The 22,143-nt window shown below is 49.8% G+C and overlaps 1 protein-coding gene across 4 annotated transcripts in view; it reads left to right on the plus strand.

Annotated features, from left to right (window-relative positions):
• FAM53C (family with sequence similarity 53 member C) overlaps positions 1–22,143 on the plus strand; it is a 277,153-nt gene that overhangs the window by 128,260 nt on the left and 126,750 nt on the right. For all 4 annotated transcript variants that reach the window (XM_069651576.1, XM_069651579.1, XM_069651578.1 and 1 more), the window contains one exon: positions 576–1,327. In XM_069651576.1, the coding sequence (XP_069507677.1) occupies positions 576–1,327 (752 nt within the window). The remainder of the gene's footprint in view (positions 1–575; positions 1,328–22,143) is intronic.

Raw genomic sequence — 22,143 nt, forward strand, 5'->3', positions numbered from 1 at the left:
TCTAAACCTGGGTGTAAAAGATGCGATTACCCAACTCAATGGTACTCTAATAATCCACCCTGAAAGGTTGAGGGGCTGCGACAGCCCCTGACAAGACTTGAACCCATGGCTGCACTTTACACACAGATTTCTGAAGCGCTATGTTGCCAGTTTAGATTTGGTTCTCTTTGGTAAAATCTCACCTAGGGTTAGGGTCTACATGGAATGGTGATTTTTGTGGTGGTATGCTTGGTCCTGACTGGTAGCATCACCCTACTCAAACAAAGTGTTTGATATGAGGAAGTGCCACCCATGGTAGTTAAAGAGCCCTATAGAAAGTCTTTGGTTGAGATCTTTAACTGGTGAAACATGAGATGGACCAGTGTATGAAGGTTTTCAGGAAGTGGTAAGAGGCATTGTTTGCTGTGACGTTAGACGTTTGGGTGTGAGATTTGTGGCTGATAACCCTTGGTGTGTCACCAGATAATTGAGGTGCCCCTAATAGCTGGTCTTTGTGCAGTGGTGGGCTGTTCTGTGGATGAATGATTTGGGATATTTGCAGGCAGTCATTTTCACACCTTCTTTTCCTCTTGCAGAGGATCGCTCTTGGGGACTCCTGAGTCAGTGTCCAAGGACTGAATGTCAGGACAGTGTCCAACACCATCATCACTCCAGTCTGGGTTTGCATCTTCCGCTCCTCAGCAGAGAGAACTCTCCACATCGAAGAGGACCTTCTTGCACTCCAGCCACGGACAACGCATCCACTCCACCAGCTCCTCCCAGCAAGCGACACTGCCGCTCCTTATCCGTGCCTGAGGACCTATCTCGCTGGCGGCCTATCTGGCGGCCCACTGGTTCGAAAGTCTGGACTCCTGTTAAGCGGCGGTGCAACAGCGGTGGAGGTGGCGGGGGGCTGACTGTGCAGGCTCACAGCCCCACCCCACGGGCCTCCAGCCTCAGGTTCCACAATGACTCCAGTGCCTCTCTGCGATGTATTCAAGCCTGCAGTCCACCTTTCTTCAGCCTGGCCTTCTGTCGAGAGTCGCCAGGGTCCTGCACACTCTCTCCAATTGGGGCATTTTCTGATGGTGCTGAGGGGCCAAATTGCTATTCTCTGCAGCGCCGCTTCTCTCTCTCGCCAGTTCTTTTCAAAGACACTGGACAATTTCTGCCCTCTGCCAGCAGCTCGCCATCCTGCACCCCAGAGCTGGTGCGCCGACAGCACTGTTTGCCTCGTAGCCAGTCCCAGCCATGTGACCTAAACACCAGGAAGTGTGGGACCAAGCGGCGCCACGAGGAGGATGTGAGGTGGCACCGGCCCTCACTGGACTTCTACAAAATGAATCAGGTGAGAGGCGAATGATGAAGTTAAAGACACTGAAATTTAGGATTGTAGAAATTTGGGGAGGCACTGCAATGGTTATGGAGCGAGAGATCATAGGGGAAGACTGAGCAGGAGATATAAAGGGGACGTGAATCCGTGGGAGAAAAGGAGGACATGGATGAAGCAGGTATAAGGGTTGGGTGATTGAAGAAGTTCTGAGGAAAGGATTTGAGTCGTGACGGGGTTTGCTCAAGATAGGCATAGGTAGAGAAGAGATTGGTGAAAATGGTAATAGTACAAAGTGTATTCGGCGTTAGCCATTAACAATCATTAAACGTTAAAAATGGAGCAGAATTAGAATAACCGAAAGAGCGTCTGGAGTGAAAGGCAGGAAAAAGGATTGTTGGAATGGGGAAGAGTAGTGCCAGGAAAAATCCACAGGGGGAAATGGATACCGAGCAAATATTGGTGCTCATGCAATGCATTCTGAAGGTGGTGGCACAAGATGCTGGGGAGGCAGTGTGGCATAATGCTGATACTATAACCAAATAATGTGAAGGGTGGAAAGTTATGAATGTATTCACTACTGGCATTTCTCACACACTTTTTAAACCACTTCTGTCATTGCACAAGGAGAGCAGCCATATATGCAAATCGCTCTTTGCCCTGCCACCACTTTAAGGAGTTCAGCAGAAACTGCTTGCCTCGTCCCCGCTGAACAGAAGCACGACTAACCCAAATTGATAGTCTGAGGGGTTGCCACTAACAATAAGTCAGTTAAGATGAATTAATAAACTCCCAGCCATTAACCTTCAGTGGAACATAATGCTTCGGATTGTGAAAGGACAGGAGCACTTTCTTTTTGTATTTATTAAACAAAGCAGGACAACAATAGGATTAAGTTGAGTCAATCCCTTTGCAGCATGCTTTACACAAATTGATAGTGTTGCCATGAAGATGCCAGTTGATGGGAGGTGGGTTCCATTGGATAAGTTCACTCGAACAACACAAACATTTATGCATTGTCTTCAGTAATCTGTTTGTACATTATTTATGAATATGTACATTTATATGCCTTGGAGGGATTTGTAGATCCAGGCGGGGGCGCAAGGGTGGCGAGTGATGTCATTAAAGCACATTGTTGCCCATTCCATGCTTTTTGAGTGCATGTGTTTTGGCTGTGTTCTTGATATCCGGCAGTAGAGAGTGTCAGTTGTACAGAAGAGGGGTGTAGAGTGGAACTGGGAGCAGCACCACGGGCAGAGGGCGAGTAACTAACCAATTAAGCAGGAATTCAGTTTGTAGTGTGGCAGATGGGACATAGAGAGAGAGAGACAGAGAGCAGGGGAATAAGGACAGACCAATGGGTTTGAATCAAAGGAGGAGGTACTTCCCCTCTGCCCACTTATCCCACCTCCTTCCTTTACTCTGCCCTTCCACGTATGTTACTTAACCGCCTTTTTTGTACATTTCAGGTTAATTTGTTAATGTTAACAAATTGCATTTTCTGGAACATTTGTCCTGAAACTATGGTTCATTAACACATTTTCATAATGCTGACAACATCCTGTAGAGTGTGCAGGTAAGTGTTTTGTTTAGAGGACCAAGGAGTAGAGCGGAAAGACCACAAGGTGGTGAGCTCTAGTCGAGCTGTCGCAGGACGACTTCAACTCGCTCTCCCTCCAACCTCTTCTTTCAATAAAGTGGTCTGGAAGCCGAGGCAAGGGCACTTAATGCAATATCCAGTCTGCCGAAACTTGGGGCTGAGAGAACACTACGTTTGTAAAGGGAGCAGTCAAAGTGCCTGTTCTATGTATGCAGGGGTAAAACATTGTGTGTCAATCTCACACTAGGGATAGTATTACAAACCCGCCTAGTCGACAAACCTTTTTGAATTTCGAAAACAAGTCATGCAATACTCTGCGACTACCACTAGACATTGGCCTATGCATAGAATGTGACTCTAAGCAGATACAAGCATCAGAAATATGATTACGGTGACTAATGTATGCCATGTATCTGGGAAGCGATCAGTGGTGCATTAGGAGCTGAGAGTTACAGTACCAGTAGGTGAAGTGTTCCCTGTATCGGTCTGCATTGCCCCATCGTCCACACATCTAAACACTATTTTTGCTCCACTTCAACTCTTTTATACTAGTTGTACACCGCCTTTGAGACATTGTTTACTGCTTAGCTACTAAGTAGTCCCTTGCAATTTAAAGGTGGAAGCACCGGCATGTTCATATACAGGCCTGGCAACAGGCATGTGATATATATATATATTTCTGATGTTTGTTAATCTGCTTAGAATCACATGCTGTGCATAGGTCCGACATCCAGTGGTCACTGCGGAGTATTTCATTTTGTTTTTCGTAGTCGAAAAGGGACGTTGACAAGGCGTGTCTGAAATACTATCCCTATAGTGACGTGCGTTGTACCCACAATCCCTCACGCGTCGAGGTCCCTCAGATTGTTTTTTTCCGCCCAGCTACTGGTCGCCTTTACGCGGAGCTCCTCGAGAGACATTGCAGATTCCATCCCCTCGACCTTTGGTCGTTTTCCTATTTAATATATAACATATTGATCCCTCCCTCGACGCAGTTGTGAAGCTGTCTCCGCCGAGCAATATCTTCGACGGAGGGGACGAGCGGAGGAGAGCCTTCGGCGTTGCCGAACACGTGGCCTGGCCTTGCAGGCCAAATACAGTAGGGAGAGTGGGGTCGTGGGACATCTCTGGTTCTTTTCTGAGGATGCCTTTCCTTTTCCCCTTCCTTTCCCTTGGGGTCGTTATCACGATTTATTGCCTCGGCTATGGAGAGGACACCCTTTAGGTTTTGCCCGCTTTGCAAGGGTAAGTTTACTTGTGAAGGACAAGCATTCACGGTGAAACCGCTGCTTGCCCCTCGCTCACAAAGAGGAGGGTTGCACGGCTTGTCGGCTCCTTAAGCCAAAGACTCTAAAAGACCATAGGGTCAAGAGGTGGGCGGCCTACGCTATGTCGAAGGCCGATTCTTCACCTGCCGCTGCTACCACCGACAGTGACGAGGAACGTGATAACACGACCTCCACTACGGAAGTCGTAGACCCCTCTAAAGAGCATTGCGCTCTTCGTCGTCTGTCCCCGGCCCCGACGGGCTCGGCTCACGCCCTGCTTATGGGGATGAACACCCCGGCGACACTGACGCACACGATACCACACATAAGCACACAACCCATGGCTCTTCTTTGTCGAAGACGAAGAAAGCATCAGCGCCCAAGGAGACGCAGGTTCCACCGGCGGCCTCCTCGGACCATTCAGGTTCGAAGCCCCTCTCGCAACCGCAGCCGCGACCAGCGATTGGGCTTTCGGCAAATAAGGGCGCCGCCCCCAAACCATCGGCCGAAGCGCACCAGCAGAGAGCGCACGCCGCCGTAGAACGATCGACACCCGTAACGTCGAAACCACAGCCCTCCACTGACAAACGAGTCGCAGAGAGCTTGGCGAGGATCGTTGTAGCCGACGCCCAGAAGCGTACGCCGAAGGACACGTCGAGCGCTACGAAAAGGTCAAAAGACACGCCGAAGAAAGACAGGGACTACCCCTTCAGTCGGGGGGACCCCCAGTACACCGGAAGGCTTTTCGGAAGGCGACGGGACACTTTCCTCGACGTTCTGGGAGAGGTCGAGCCGTTTTCAGCTAGATGACACTAATTTTCCCCCGCTAGACCGCTCAGGGGTACCCCATGAAACCATGGAAAGGCTCCATCTCTGCATGGAGAGAATGGAGAGGTTTATGAAGACCCAGAACCCTCCTACTCCCAAGAGAACAAGAGAAGGGCCTCAGGAGGACCCCAGGGCCAAATATCCGAGACTATTCAATCCCCAGCAGGACACAGCCTCAGATTTCCATAATGTGTATGACCTCACTGGTGAGGAACAATACTTGGAGGAGGAGGATGAATTTGTGGACGATGAAGAGGGACAGAACCAGAAGGAAGGTCTGGAAGACAGCCCAGACATGGTAGGAGAAGGCTTCGGAGAAAATCCAGAAGAAGGACCTTCTCATCCCTGGCAATCCCCATCAGTATATTCGGACACTGATGTCCTGAACCTAAATCCTCCTGACAATTCACCTGTTAGAAACACGTCTCCCATTGACGATCAGCCCACATTCAATGCCCTGTTGCGCAGAGCAGCAGCACATTTCGAACTGGACACTGGGGAGATCTCTCCTGAAATAGACTTTGTGGAAAGAGTAATTAAGGAGAAACCCCCGGTCAGCCAGACCATTCCCCTCCTCGCTTCAGTGAAGAGAAGAATCATCCCTTCGCTATCCACACCCGCACTAATCAGGGGAGTTAATCCAAGAATTGAAAAACTTTTCACTCCTTCACCCTCAGACCAGCTGTACATCAGGGGACATTCCATTCCGGATTCCCTTGTAGTAACTAATACAAGGAAGAGGGCAGGGGTGCCGCTGTCCACCAGCGAGGCACCACCTGACAAGGAGGGCAAGAGGTTATATGCCCTTGCAAAGAGAGTCACATCCTCGGCTGCCTTTTCGGCAAGAATTGCGAACAACAATTCTTTGCTAGCTAGCTACGCAGACGCGCAGTGGGCCAAACTGCGCAAAGAAGCCGAAGAAGCGCCGGAACCACTACGTACACGCCTGCTATCAACTATTGGCGAAGGAACCCAGGTCAACCAGAGTATTGTAAAGAACTCTCTGGATGCTGCAGAGACAGCGGGACGTTCCCTGGTTTAGGGAATACTCCTAAAACGCCATGTATGGCTGCGCAACTCGGGGTTCAAACCGGAGACACAGGCGTCTTTAATAAATAAACCTGTTGAAGACTCAAACCTCTTTGAGAAAGCGGTGGATGAGGCTCTGGAGATGGCTAAAAAAGAGTTCAATACTATCAAAACTCTTGACCAGATCTCTAAGCCCACTACCAGACGCGGCTATGGCAACAAACACTTTTTTCGTGGCCAACGCCAACAGCAGAATCAGCAGCAACAGTACCCTGCCACCAATTACCAGACCAATAGTGGGCAGTACAGCCAAAGAGGCCAGCGCCGGGGCAAAGGGAGAGGTCGGGGGTCCACCCCCAGAGGCTCCCAAGCCCCCAACAACACCAAGTGACACGAAGATTCGCGTCCCCTCCCATGCAACACCGGTCGGGGGACGGATAACATCATTTCTTGCAGCATGGGAGGGAATAACGTCAGACCGCTGGGTACTTTCCACCGTAGCCCACGGATACTGCATCGAATTCAACAGTTCCCCAACATACAGACCCCCGAGGGGACGACGCATGACACCAGAACACCTTGCCATCCTTCAAGAAGTACAACAACTGCTGGAGAAAGGAGCCATAGAGGTCATGCCTCTATCTCAGGTAACGGAAGGTATTTATTCAGTGTACTTCCTTGTACCCAAAAAGGATCTAACCATGCGCCCTGTATTAGATCTGCGCCCAGCGAACAAGTTTATCAAACCCCAGAGGTTTCGTATGGTGACCTTACAGGAAGTGATCCCACTGCTATCACAGGGAGATTACATGACAACATTGGACATGAAAGATGCATACTTTCATATTTTAATGTTGCCAGCGCACAGAAGATACCTCAGGTTCATGATAGAGGGCAAACGCTACCAGTTCAGAGTGCTACCCTTCGGCATAGCATCAGCACCAAGGGTATTCACGAAGGTACTGGCAGTGGCAGCGGCCCACCTGCGCAGGTTGTCCATCCCAGTTTACCCTTACCTCGACAACTGGCTCATAACAGGGGATTCTTACGAAACATGCTTCTCCAATACCCAAAAGACTGTAGACCTTTTGTTCCAGTTGGGCTTCTCCATCAATGAAAAGTCCAGCCTAGACCCCAGCCAAATCAAACAATTCCTAGGGGCTCTAATTCAAACAAAGGACGGCCTCGTCTTCCCCTCCAACGAGAGGGTCCAAAACATGCTGTTTCAGATCCCTCCAATATGTGACCGGTCGAGAGGTGACGGTACGCAAAGCAATGCGCTTGCTAGGCATGATGGCGTCGTGTATTTATTTGGTACCTCACGCGCGCCTGCGCATGCGCCCTATGCTAGAGTGGCTCAACAGCCAGTGGTGTCAGGCCAGCGGACTATGGGACGATCTAGTGGTGGTCTCGCAGGCCTTGGTTCTCTCGCTACGGTGGTGGACAAAGGAAAACCTGGAAAGAGGGAAACCCTTTGCCACACCCGCGGCGGAAGCCACTCTAACCACAGACGCATCCCTCACAGGATGGGGGGCTCACCTATCCCATCAGACTGCTCACGGAGTGTGGACTCCGAACGTAGCATCCAAGCACATAAATCTACTGGAGCTACTAGCTGTGTTCAAGGCGCTAAAAGCCTTCCAGGAACACCTACAAGGCAAGACTGTGTTGGTCCTTACAGACAGCACCACAGCCATGTACTACATCAACAAGCAGGGGGGCACCCACTCTCCAGGACTGTCCAAACTGGCCCAAAATATATGGAAGTGGGCTCTCAAACAAAACCTGTTCCTACTGTCCCAACATGTACCAGGGGAACTCAATCTGATGGCAGACAAACTCAGCAGAGATTTCCCCCTGCCCGAAGAGTATGAATGGCGACTGCACGAAGACATCGTCTTCGACGTCTTCACACAATGGGGATTCCCAGAAATAGACCTATTCGCAACCCTGGAGAACTCACAATGCCTAAGTTACGCCTCCAGATACCCCCAGAACCAATCCAAGGGGAACGGTCTGTCGATGCAATGGTCAGGGAAATTTGTTTACGCTTTTCCCCCCCCGACTCCCCTTCTCAACAAGGTGGTGCACAAGATGCACCAGGAACAAGTGACCATGATACTGGTGGCCCCAATGTGGGCCCGACAGCCATGGTTCGCTCACTTGATGGAGATGTTTATATCTCCCCCAGTGAAACTCCCCTGCCCGTACAACATGCTGTCACAAGACAAGGGCAGGACTCTGCATCCATGCCCCCAGAACATGAACTTAGCAGCTTGGCTCCTGAGATCATAGAATTCGGACATCTACAGCTCCCGCAGAGATGCATGGACATCCTCAGGGAAGCCAGAAAACCTAACACTCGCCACTGCTATTCTAGCAAGTGGAAGAGATTTGTCATCTGGTGCAGAGGAAAAAGCATCAACCCGATTGACAGCTCTCCCACACACATTGTTCTATACCTGACCCACTTATTGGATTCAGGTCTAGTGTTCAATTCCATTAAAGTCCACCTAGCGGCCCTTTCTGCATACACCACTTCCCAACTCAAGGTGTCGTGTTGGAAGATGCCTGTTATAAAGGCCTTCATGGAGGGAGTTAAGAGAATACACCCCCCGATAGTTGACCCAGCTCCCGGATGGGACCTTAACGTGGTACTTACCAGACTCATGGGCTCACCATTCGAACCCATGCACAAAGCATCTCTTAAAAACCTCACTCTTAAGACTGCTTTTTTAATAGCTATCACCTCCATCAGGAGACTAAGTGAACTACAGGCTCTTTCTGTTCTAGACCCCTTCGTTACAGTTCACAGAGATGAGGTGGTTCTACGCACGCACCCAATGTTTGCTCCGAAATTCATCTCGAAATTCCACGTAAACCAGTCTATAGAACTGCCAACGTTCTTTCAAAATCCTTCCAACTTGGGAGAAAAAACTCTGCACACACTAGATGTGCGCAGAGCGGTCATGTTCTACATGGAAAGAACCAGACCACTGAGGAAGACTAATCAGTTCTTCGTCTCGGTGGCAGCAGGAAGAGAAGGGGATGCAGTTTCAAAGTCCACTATTTCTAGATGGATTGTTCAATGCATCACTCTCTGCTATAATCGTGCTAAGAGAGAACTGCCCTTTAAGCCAAGAGCACACTCTACTCGAGGCACGGGGGCGTCCATAGCATTCATTGCAAATGTTCCCCTTGAGTCCATCTGCAAAGCGGCTACCTGGAGTTCTGTGCACACCTTTACAAAACACTACTGTCTAGATGCACACTCGAGATCTGACTCCCAGGTGGGACAGGCAGTATTAAGACATCTTTTCTCTACTGTTCCTTCTCATAACCCACCGCCAACTCCGGGTACTGCTCGCTAGTCTATGCACAGCATGTGGTTCTAAGCAGATTAACAAACATCAGAAGACAATGCATTACTTACCGTAAAAGCATTTCTGATGGTTGTATCTGCTTAGATTCACATGCGCCCACCCTTCCTCCCCGCTCGGATGGAAGGAACATAGACTTCCTTTTATATCTCTCTTTTCTGTACTCACTCACGTCTAGAAGGCTCCCTCAGGGCAGAAAAATACAAACCGAGGGACCTCGACGCGTGAGGGATTGTGGGTACAACGCACGTCACTATAGGGATAGTATTTCAGACGCGCCTTGTCGACGTCCCTTTTCGACTACGAAAAACAAAATGCAATACTCCGCAGTGACCACTGGATGTCGGACTTATGCACAGCATGTGAATCTAAGCAGATACAACCATCAGAAATGCTTTTACGGTAAGTAATGCATTGTCATATATATATATATATATATATATATATATATATATATATATATATATATATATATATATATATATATATATATATATATATATATATTTCTGAGGCTTGTGGAATCTGCTTAGATCACATGCTGTGCATAGGCCGACATCTAGTGGAAGCTGCGGAGTATTACAGTTTGTTTTTCGAAACTCGAAAATGGGCGTCGACACAGGCGTGCCAGTAATACTATCCCTAGTGTGACGTCCACTGTACCCAAGATCCCTCACGCGTCTAGGATCCTCAGATTGTTTTTTTCCGCCATACTGGTCGGAAGCATCTTGCGGAGTCCCCTGGCCTTAGCCATACTTTTGCTAATAATTGAAATTTATAATTCTTTATTGACATCCTTCCCCACCCCAACGTCGACCCTCGACACTCGACGACGGCTGGAGAAGACATCGACCGTCGGCTGCTGCACGACGGATCTGGGCCTCGGAAGGCCGCTGGCCTCGGCCCTGCAAGTAGGGAGAGTGGGGGGTGGTACATACTCTTCACTCTTGGTATATAGATACTTATATATTTCCTACACTTACCAGCCCGCTGCCTCAAGGTGCGTATGGAGGGTACCCCTTTCCAATTCTGCCCCAAGTGCAACCGCAAATACCCTTGGGTCGACAGGCACGCCACGTGCAATCTCTGCTTGCCGAGGGACCACCCCGAAGCGAACTGCAGAGCGTGTAGTAGGTTTAAACCTAAGACACCTAAGGACCGTTCGACAAAGCGTTGGGCCCACCACGCCAGGCAGGCGGCCATGGCAGCGGAGGGCGCCTTCAGCGATGGCAGCGACGCCGTACTTTCGGACGGCGAGGGCATTACGGCGTCGAAAGACAGCCGAGCGCAGGTCCCCGACCTCGGAAGGTCGTCCGGCAGGGCGGCTATGGGGAAGACCCCCGGCGACGCAAGCGCTACACACCCTACACACACTAAGCACACTAAGTCCAACCGAACCTCGACGACGTCGACTTCTCGGAAAGAGGCACAGATAGAACGGTCCGACTCGGTGTCCTCTGGGCGCTCTCGATCGAGATCGCCTCATGACGCAAGGCAATCATCCACTCTTGCCAAGAGTGCCTCGCTCCCTAGACTAACGGAAGTTCGATCGTCGGAGGACGAAGACGACTTCCACCCCCAGGCCGCTCTCCAAGAGACGGAGCCCGCAGTTAACACCAGCGAGGCCCCACGCTCGAAAAACACAGATACCTCTCCCGATCCTCGACGCCAGGCGTCGAAAGTCTCCGGGGCCTCCAAGGGACAGGGGAAACATTTTTCCACGCACGGGGAGGGGGGGGAAACAGCGGAAAGCACATTCTTCCACTCCTGTAAAACCATCCTTCCCCCCTAAGCAGACAGACAAATACAAGTCTACTGAGAGATCAACATCCAGCAAGGGTACCCTTGATAAGTCCCCTTAATTGCCTACTAAAGTCATCCCCTGTTCCAAAGAATGGTCCAGCGAAGACATAGACAGGGTCATGTCAAGGATGTCTTCCTTGGCTGATTTTTACGACAAGAATCCAGAGCATTTCCTCTCGTATGACCCTCAGGGGGCCACACCCTCAGGTTCCACTGATCCTATCCCCCTAAGTAAAAAGGCCCGGTTCGAAAGACCTGAAGCCTTCGAGGTACAGCCTTACTCTACTCCATACTCTACTCCACACCCCAGGTACCAAGGAGAGCCTTTCCCTGAGGGGGACCAGGAGTTTGAAATTATGGAGGAACAAACCGGGACGGAATACTATGCGGATGATGAGGACCAGGAGGAGGGAGAAGATGAGCAGGAAATTTACAGAGTAGATTCCCCGGTAGAGAACGAAGCCCCAATTACCGACTCACCAGTCGATAACCAGCCCCTCCTTAATGAGGTTCTCGCTCGCGCGGCAGAACATTTTCACATCGACACCCACGGTGTACAGGAGGAAAGGGACTTCGCAGAAGAGTTGGTGGGAGAGAGGAGGCCGGTCGCTCAGACCATCCCTATCCTTAAATCCATCCAACGAAGAATAGATCCGTCCCTGGTGAACCCAAACCTCACCAGAGCAGTCAACCCCAGGGTCGAAAAACTTTTCCGGGCAGCCCAGTCTGACCCTCTCTATATAAGAGGACATCTTAAACCAGACTCCCTAGTTGTTACCAACACTCGGAAGAGGGCTGGAACACCCTTATCTTCGTCGGAAGCTCCTCCCGACAAGGAGAGCAAGAAACTTTACGGGTTTGGCAGGAAGGTAGCCTCAACGTCCGCCTACCAAGCAAGGATTGCTAACTCCACCACCCTGTTGGCCAGCTACAACTGCCATCAATGGGAAGAGGTCGCGGCACTCATAGCCTCTGCTCCTGAACCGTTAAAGGGCCAATTGGCTCGGATCTCGGCAGAAGGGAGAGCCGTGTCTGGTTGCATATTGAAAGCAACTTTCGACGCCGCGGACAACGCAGGGAGATTGATAGCAGAAGGTACTGTTATCAAAAGACATGCGTGGTTACGGCAGTCGGGGTTCAAAACAGAAACTCAGGCTTCATTAATAGACAAGCCGGTGGAACCCGATCTATTGTTTGGGAAAGCGGTCGAAGACGCACTGAAAAACGCCAAGGACGAATACGAAACACTGAAATCCCTTGGCCAACTAACCAACAAACCCCCACGCGGCCAAAATTCACAAAGAGGCAACTATGCCCAGGGACAGGGTACACAGTGGAACAACAGCCAGCAGTCTACCCAAAGTTACGGCAGGGGTAACAAAAGAGGTTGTGGGAGAGGCAGAGGCAGCCCCAACAAGGGAGGTGGCACGCCTCCACCAAAGCAGTGACGCTCAGTTCAGGGTCCCTTCTCACGCAACCCCAGTAGGGGGACGCATTTCCAACTTCACCCAGGCTTGGGAAGGGATCACCTCAGACAGATGGGTGCTGTCAACAGTGTCCACAGGATATTGTATAGAATTACTGCAGCGTCCCCGGAACCATCCGTCACGACAAAAAGTACACTCCTTAGAACATCAGAAGATCCTTCTCGAGGAGATCGCCATTCTGCTAGAAAAGGACGCGATAGAACTCGTCCCAGGACACCAGGTAAACAAGGGTATCTATTCAACTTACTTCCTTGTGCCAAAGAAAGATTTGACAATGCGCCCAGTATTGGACCTACGGCCTGCCAACAGGTATGTCAAGCCCCAAAAATTCCGTATGACCACGCTACAAGAGGTAATCCCCCTCCTAAAAAAGGGGATTACATGGCAACCTTGGATATGAAAGATGCTTATTTTCATATTTCCATGCTCCCGGCGCACAGAAAGTACTTGCGCTTCAAGGTGGACAGTCGCCACTACCAATTCAAGGTACTGCCATTCGGGATAGCTTCAGCACCAAGGGTATTCACCAAGGTACTGGCGGTGGCAGCTGCACACCTACGCAGGGAGGCAATCCCAGTGTACCCTTATCTGGACGACTGGCTCATAACGGGGGAAACCCCAGGAATTTGCAGGACAAACATTCAAAGGACTATCGACCTCCTCCACGAATTAGGCTTCTCAATCAACGAGAAGAAGTCAAGCCTGGTGCCAAGCACCTCAAAACAGTTCCTAGGAGCAATTCTAGATACTCAGAAAGGGTTGACCTTCCCTTCGGAAGAGAGAATTCGGAATATACTACTGCAAATTCCACATTATCAGTCCGGTCAACAAATAACGGTACGCAAAGCAATGCGGTTACTGGGCATGATGGCGTCATGCATTTACCTGGTCCCCCACGCGCGACTGCGCATGCGTCCCATGCAGGAATGGTTGGCGAAACAGTGGTCTCAGCCAAGTGGTCAGTGGGACGATCTAGTGGTCGTTTCGCCAACACTTGTACAGAGCCTACACTGGTGGACCAGAGAGAATCTCGCAAGGGGAAAACCCTTTTACGATCCCGAAGTACAGGCAGTGGTGACTACAGATGCATGCCTGACTGGGTGGGGGAGCTCACCATCTCCACCACATAGCTCAGGGTCTCTGGTCTCACTCAGTAGCCAAGAACCACATCAACCTCCTAGAGCTTCTGGCAGTATTCCGAGCGCTTCGGGCGTTCGAGCCCCATCTACTAAACTTGTCGGTGCAGATCCGGACGGACAGCACGACAGCCATGTTCTATCTGAACAAGCAAGGAGGGACTCGTTCGCCAAATCTGTCCAAGCTTGCCCAGAAAATCTGGATATGGGCACTCAGACGGAACATCTTCCTGTCATTGCAACATGTTCCAGGGGAGCTCAATTCCCTAGCGGATGCTCTAAGCAGAGACTCCCTCCCAGAAGAACACGAATGGGTCCTTCACAGAGAGATCGTAGAAGATCTCTTCTCTCAGTGGGGTTTCCCCACTATAGACTTATTCGCCACAAGCGAAAACAAACAATGCCCAGGATTTGCATCCAGGTTCCCCCAGCCAGACTCCCAAGGGAACGCCCTGTGGATGAACTGGTCAGGGATGTTTGCGTACGCTTTTCCACCAACTCCTCTCATCAGGAAGGTGGTGTACAAGATGAACAAGGAATCGATGACGCTCATCCTAGTTGCTCCCATGTGGGCGAGACAACCATGGTTTCCACACCTACGCAGGATGGCGGTGTGCGAGCCCATCAAACTTCCAGCCTGGTACAACCTACTGTCCCAGCAACAAGGTCAAACAGTGCACCAGCAACCCAACTCAATGAACCTGGCAGCATGGCTCCTGAGGTCATAGAGTTTGGACATCTCAATTTACCACAGAGGTGTATGAACATCCTAAAAGAATCCAGGAAACCAAACACAAGGCACTGTTACTTTGAAAAGTGGAAGAGATTTGTTATTTGGTGCCAGAATAAACAAATCAACCCTTTTGATTGCACTCCTTCCAACGTTGTGACATACATGCTCCACCTGCTGGATGCAGGATTGGTTTTTAACTCTCTGAAAGTACACCTGGCAGCCCTCTCGGCTTACACCACATCCCATAACAAGGTGTCGTGGTGGAAAGTACCAGTAGTTAAAGCCTTCATGGAAGGAGTAAAGAGACTTCACCCTCCTATTTCGAACCCACCGCCAGGATGGGACCTTAACGCGGTGCTCTCTAAACTCAGCTCATGCATAAATGCAGTCTCAAACACCTGACTTATAAAACGGCCTTCTTAGTAGCCATTTCCTCTATAAGAAGGGTCAGTGAAATTCAGGCTCTGTCAGTGCAGGATCCTTTCTTTACTATCCACAAAGACAAACTGGTTTTACGCACACACCCTAGGTTCTCACCTAAATTTATATCAAAGTTCCATGTAAACCAGTCCATCGAGCTTCCGGCTTTCTTCCAGAACCCGCAAAGCTTGGCTGAGGTGAAACTACACACCCTAGATGTGCGTAGGGCGGTCCTCTACTATGTAAATAAAACCAGACCGCTAAGGAAAACAGATCAACTGTTTGTCTCCGTAGCTACAGGCAGAGAGGGAGATCGCGTCTCTAAAGGCGCTATCTCGAAGTGGATTATCAACTGTATACAGCTGTGTTACTCTCTTTCTGGGAAAACTCTGCCTTTTACGCCAAGGGCCCACTCTACTAGAGGCATTGGGGCCACTCTGGCTTTCATTGCAAATGTTCCCCTCGACACCATTTGCAAAGCAGCTACTTGGAGCTCTGTTCACACTTTTACTCAGCATTACTGCATTGACACTCATTCCAAGACAGATACACAAGTGGGACAAGCGGTTCTAAGACACCTGTTTGCTCATGACCCTTCTCACATCCCACCTCCTTCTTCTGGTACTGCTCGCTAATCTATGCACAGCATGTGATCTAAGCAGATTCCACAAGCCTCAGAAGGGATACATTACTCACCGTAATCGTATTTCTGATGCTTGTATCTGCTTAGATTCACAAGCGACCCACCCTTCCTCCCCTCCGAGAGAAGGCGCATGATTGCTTGTAGTCTTACCTTTCTGTCTATCTGCTTGGATTATCTGTACTCGCGCTACTCCTCATGCTTTCTCATGTCAGAAAAAATACAATCTGAGGATCCTAGACGCGTGAGGGATCTTGGGTACAGTGGACGTCACACTAGGGATAGTATTACTGGCACGCCTGTGTCGACGCCCATTTTCGAGTTTCGAAAAACAAACTGTAATACTCCGCAGCTTCCACTAGATGTCGGCCTATGCACAGCATGTGAATCTAAGCAGATACAAGCATCAGAAATACGATTACGGTGAGTAATGTATCATATATATATATATATATATATATATATATATATATATATATATATATATATATATATATATATATATATATATATATATATATATATATATATATATACATTTTTTTTTTTTTTTTTTTTTTTTTTTAATGTATGCACGTAGATGTTTGGATGCTCATTGCTCTCCGTAACAACAATGACCTGCGAGTTTGAACACCTACTTAATGAACCCCAGAATGGGTTAAGGTGGATTGAGTCTAATCACCTGAGTGGGGCACCAGAATTTGATCTGCACCACTTTCAATTTTTTTAAAACTTTGTTTACTGGAATTTTCAAAAGGATAAGCAAGTACAACATAACAGTAGGAGCAAAACAGACTCCACCTTCCCCATAGCCCCTCCCTCACCCCTCAAATATGGTCACAATAAGCCTTCCAGAAGGCAGGTCAACATGGATACACCCACTGGCAAGGGTGCCAATTTAGGCCTAGGCAAGGTTCTACGCGTTAGTCACTGAGTTCAACGCTAAACTCCCTTAGCGAGGAATTTGCCGGGCGACATTCACATTGATTCCGGGGGCCATGTCAAAAGCGTGTGTTACCACAACCCCATTTCAACATTAAGGATCCCCACTCCAGGGACAATGCCCCCACACAGTCATTGACCATCGCTGCCAATTTTTCGTAAGTAAAGACAACCCATAATTTCACCATCAGCTGTTCCATTGACAGGGTGCCTCTGTCCTTCCAGCATTGGGCCAAGGCTACTCTCTGCGCTTTAGCATTGAAGCTACAAGTTTCAGGAGTCTGACCTCACCACTGTTAATGTCGGGGGCGCCAAGCAGGATCCGGAGGGGGTCCAGGTCCGGGTCAATTCCTACTGTCTCTCATCCAGCCAAGTACTTTGGCCCAATATATTCTCACCTTTGGACATTCCCACCACATGTGGAACCATCACCCCACCTGACCACATTCCCTAGGACAAAGTGGGGAGGATCCCAGGAACATCTTTGAAATTCTCAGGGTGTGTGGGGGGGGGAGGGGGTGAGTGACAGCAGTGAAGAAGCTTAAAGTTGCGTTCCATCGCTGATGTGTATAGATTTCTCGAACATCAGTTTGAATATGGTTTTCCAAGTGGTGTCTGGGATTTCCCCTCCCGTTTCTTTCCTCCCAGAATAGCTTGAATCTCTGCCTACCATCAAGATCTGCAGTTTACCAGCACCTTGTATAACCTGGACAGTATGCTCTGCCTCCCCGGGGCTTCACTAAGGGTCTTCTTGAAGGGAGTGAGGGGACGTGAGATCTCTGAGTCTTTTGGGGTCGGAAATGAAGCCTTTCAGGTGCAAATATTCAAACGCATTCAGGGAGTTTTTCCCCAGGATTTCGCTATGGGATTCATATTCAATGAAGGATCAACCCGGGAAGAATTGGTCAGCTCTCTCCAGACCCCCTGTCAGACCACGTTTGCGTGAAGCGGAAGCTTCTGCGACCCAGGATGAAGGGTTCCCCTTCATATTGAGCTCAATGGAGATGGCCAGGAGGAGAGCTTTATCCGCCCTCTCCCCTCTTTCCATGTATTTCTGTTTGAGGAAGGCCATTTTCCGCTCTGTTTGGCCAACCATTAGGGGCTTTAAGCTTGGGTTTATGGTCCTGAAGTTTTCTCAGGTCACCTGGGAACATCTGAGTTTTCAACTTCCCACTCGGTGGCGGGGCTTCAATTTTCCCCCTAAGCCTGTTCTCCTCTGCTACTTTTTTCCCTTTTCCTCCCGGCCCCCATTCCTTTCGACACTCCTCTGAAAGTGGCATTGAAGGCCTCCCAGACTCCCTGGGTCCCAATCTCACCGTTGTCATTCAGGCCAAAGAAATCCCTAATTGCTTTCAGTATCACCAGAGCTTGCTCGTTGTCCCTCAGCAGTAGGTCGTTACAAGACCACCTGGTTTCCGGCTTATGTGGTGGGAATTCCTCTATCCTAATCTTCACTAGATCGTGATCTGACCAAAGGATAGATTCCGTTGTGGCTTCTAGGACACCACTCTGACGGAGGGGGTCGTCTACGAGGATATACTCTATCCTTGAGAAAGAATTGTGCACCTTAGAATAATAGGTGAAAGGGGGGGGTCTCTGCCTCGTACCCGGGTATAGGAGTCAACCACTCCCAGTTTTGTGTTGACCTGCTGGAAGTGGGTGGCATTTCTAACCTGTGGATGTGATGGTTTGTGCTGGGTTCGTTTTTTCCTATTGAGGACGGGGTCCGGGACCATATTAAAATCTACTATTATCAGGGTACCTTCCTCAAACCCCTGGATCTTGTTCCTGACTGATTCCTAGTACTGCTCCTGGTCCTCATTAGGGCAGTGTATGGAGACCATGGTTGGTGCTTGACCTCTCACCTCTCCTTTCATCATCACAAAGCAGCCATTCGGGTCCCTCAGAAGAGCTTTGGGGACAAAGTTGAATTTGCTAGCAACTACGATGCAACCCCTTCATTTTCTTTTTTCCTTCTTCTTTTTTTGGTTAAGCAGGAAGCGTGCAAAACCTCCCCTATGGATCAACATCTCACCTATGGATTTCACCTTCAGGGATGGTTCGCTCCCTCTCTGCCAGTGGGTCTCTTGAAGGAACATAGTATCCAACCTCAGGCGGCTGAATTTGCAAGTGGTCAGTCTTCTTTTATGGGGGGGGGGGAAGAGTTCAGACCTCTTGCGTTGAGAGAACCCAGTACCGCATTGCCTATTCTAACCATTTCAGCCTGTTGGTTTTTCCATTACACACTGTGCAGTGACTTGACGGTGTCTGACATCGGGTGTTGTAGGCCTTGTACCGGCCCGATTTACGAGAAAACAATCTCCTGGTGAATGGTCTGGAATGTATTTACCATGACAACCCTGAAAACCCCCTTGAACAGAACTAAACCCCCCACACCCCTGGCTCGCGGGTTCCGTGTGACATTAACGACGTTGTTGGTGCGGACCACCATCTACTCCACCTTCGGGCTATCAAGCACAGATTACCGCCTCTGCCCCCTCTCCCCCCACGCCCAACTCTTCATATGCTCTACTCGCTATTCAGCTCCCAACACAACCAACCGTCCCAAAAACACTACAACAGGTTAAATTAGAATAGGAGAAATGGGCTTCAAGTTAATTACATCGCTGGCCTTCAACCTGCCTCAAGTGATTACTGCTTCTCCAAATTCAGCTTTCGTGTGAAAGAGTCCCCAGTTCCCCCAGGGTGCATTGCTGGGTATATCCCATATCTCCTCTTGAATTGGATGGTGAAAGAGGGCCACCCCTCACGGTTGCAGGGGGGTGGGGGGGGACTCCGGTTGGGTTTCAGTCTCTTGAATTTGGGATGACCCCTGACTCGGCACCCGTCTACAAAGCCTCTGGCCATTGCTGCGCCACCTTGTGCGTCCCCCCTGGGTTTCAGTGGTGGGCGGTGGGCTGTGTCTCTGAGGAGTTCTTGCAATGCTCTGCCTATGTCCTCCTCTGACACAAGGTGGTATTTGTACCCATTGCGTGCGAATGAGCGAGAGAAGGGGATGCCTCATCTGTAATGGACTCCTTTGGAGCTCAGCCATTTCGTCAGCAGAGCGCCCAGTCTCCTCCTGGAAGAGGGTAAGGGCTGAGAGGTCCTTAAATACAGTGATCTGCGAGGCCTCACATTCCACTGGGCCCTTCTTTCTTGTCATGTCCAAGATTTTTGTTTTTTCCGTATAATAGTGGAACTTGGCAAGGACTGTCCTTGGACCACGGGAGCTCTCACCCGCTCTGTGGGCCCTGTCAATGGTAGGTTCATTGCTGTTTCCCTGATTAAAGTGTTTCCTAACAACATCGTTGATGGCTTTCACGATATCACTCTGAGTTTCACCTTCTCGCTCCGGTAAGCCGGAAAACTGTAGATTGTTTCTTCGCTCGCGGTTTTTGAAGTCGTCCATCTTTAGTGACCTCTTTTTCTCTCTTCTCTCTAACTCAGAGAGGCGCATGACGATTTGAGATTAAGATGTTCGAGGATTGGTTATCTTAGAGACCCTGGATGCGGTCCTCCATGCTGCCCACTTTCTTGTTGAACCCATCTAGTCTTTTCGTGATGCTGCTCTAAAACCCCTTATTTCTTCTAGGAGTGTGGTCATGCCTTTTCTCACTGAATTGGCCTCCTCCAGGTCTTGTGGTGAGGTGGTGGGCATGGTCTTGAAAGTGGTCTATCCCCACAGGTACAGTTAAACACTAGAATAAATGGTCACCAATGGACACACCCCAGTAGGAATGAGACCAGGAGAGATTGCGAATGAGTAAAAGATATTATTTATATAAAGAGAAAATGGGGCACGCAAAGGACTCTGCTACTCCGAGAGCGCTCTGCCACCATTACAGATAAGACACATTATAAGTCCAAAACGAGTCATCTATGACGTGTTATATAAGGGATACACAAATACATTTTATTGGACAAGTTAACACAAGACATTATACAATGTGTAATGGGGCTGGTGCTGGATTGGCTGAGGTTGAACTTGTTACTTCTTGAGGCGTGTGGGGCAGCTGGGATCAAGAGGGAGGGGCGAAGGGTCACGCTGTGTCCCCGCAGCTATAACTCTATCTAAGCTAAGCTTCACAGTAATCATGGGCGTGCAAGATTTAATAAGACATTTAAGATTCATCACAACACATCGTTATCTATAAGTTGTTGCACTAGGTATACTTTCTTTGACCCGAACCAGAGTGGGGCAAGGGTGTGGTGGTCCTGGTGCCTTATCTTGGCAGGTGCTTTTGGGACACATTTATCAGAAGCCTCTGGGATCAAACAGGGATGTCGAAAGTTGTTAGTTCATGGAGAATGTATGTTTGCTCAGGATTAGTTATATGGGGGACAGTATAGGGTGGCCCATGGGCAGGGGTCCCACCCCTGCTACATTAAAGACTTGAGAGGTTTAAGGTTCCGGCAAACAGTAACTCTTAAGGAGGGGGTTCCTGGGGCAGGGGCAGGTTTGTGTAGACAGATGGTTTCCATGAGCCAGGCCTCGGCCCGGTCACACACAGATCAGTGATCTCAGAGGAAGGCGAGAGATACAATGTCATCTTGCAACAATTTGCGCCCAAGCTTTCGTGAGAACAGGATAGCCACAGCGCAGACAATTTGGAGGGGATGGGGGTTGCTAGGCTGGCCGTGCGCGGCGCTGAACAGGGAAGAGATGCAGGCTTGCTGCTGAGGGTTTCATGTGCGGCCTAGTTAAAGATGGAGTTGTGGAGTGTATGGGGTCCTGGAGAGGCATTGGATATGTGTCATTCAGTGGCTACCTTACACCAGTCATCGGGGCTAGGCCAAGGGTACGTTGCCAACCATTGAATGAGCATAACGTACACTCCACCCGGAATGTAGGGGTGCCCAAAAGACCCTATCTCCCTTTCAGTGTCCTGAGCAGAGTGGGGGAGGCTGATCGTATTGGAATTTCTGGAGTGCTGATGGCCAGCTCATGGCTATTCCTGTGGTGTCGGGCGGCCTGCCGCCTCAGGACCTTTCAAGCTTCAGCATTGGGGGGGGGGGGGGTTTGCCCCACGGGGCGCACTTGTCTTGTAGTAGGGTGGGCTGTAATTCTTTCAGCTGCCTGGGGAACTCTGTGGGAATCTCCAGATTGGGTGCGTAGGCTTTGGTTTCTTTTGTCTCCCCAGTAATCTCCACAAAGATGTCGGGGGCGCACACCCCCTAAGGCTTCCTCGTCTTAGCACTGCTTTAACCAGTAGACCAGTGTGAGAAAGGTGCTCTATGGGGCCAAGATGCAGGCAATTTTGTTTGCAATTGGGGGGTGTGGGGTGCTATTCGAGGGTCCCCTCCTGGTTCAATGAACGCTGGAGGGCACAGTGGTCTAGGGCTGTCGCTGTCTGAGGAGGCTGGTTGGCACCAGGGCTCTGACGGCATCCTAGGGGCTGCACCACATGAGGTCCCCCAGGCAGACTACTGAAAGCAGCAGTGGGGCCCCAAGAGCACCAGATGAGGAAGAGGTGAAGGGAGTGTGACGGATCGTGCCCGAAACCCCTTTGGGATCACATACTTGGCTCTCATGGGTCAGGGGCCCAGAAGGAGGCAGCGTACCTA

The sequence above is a fragment of the Ambystoma mexicanum genome, chromosome 3p, assembly GCF_040938575.1.
Source record: "Ambystoma mexicanum isolate Mex_15411 chromosome 3p, UKY_AmexF1_1, whole genome shotgun sequence".
NCBI lineage: Eukaryota > Metazoa > Chordata > Amphibia > Caudata > Ambystomatidae > Ambystoma > Ambystoma mexicanum.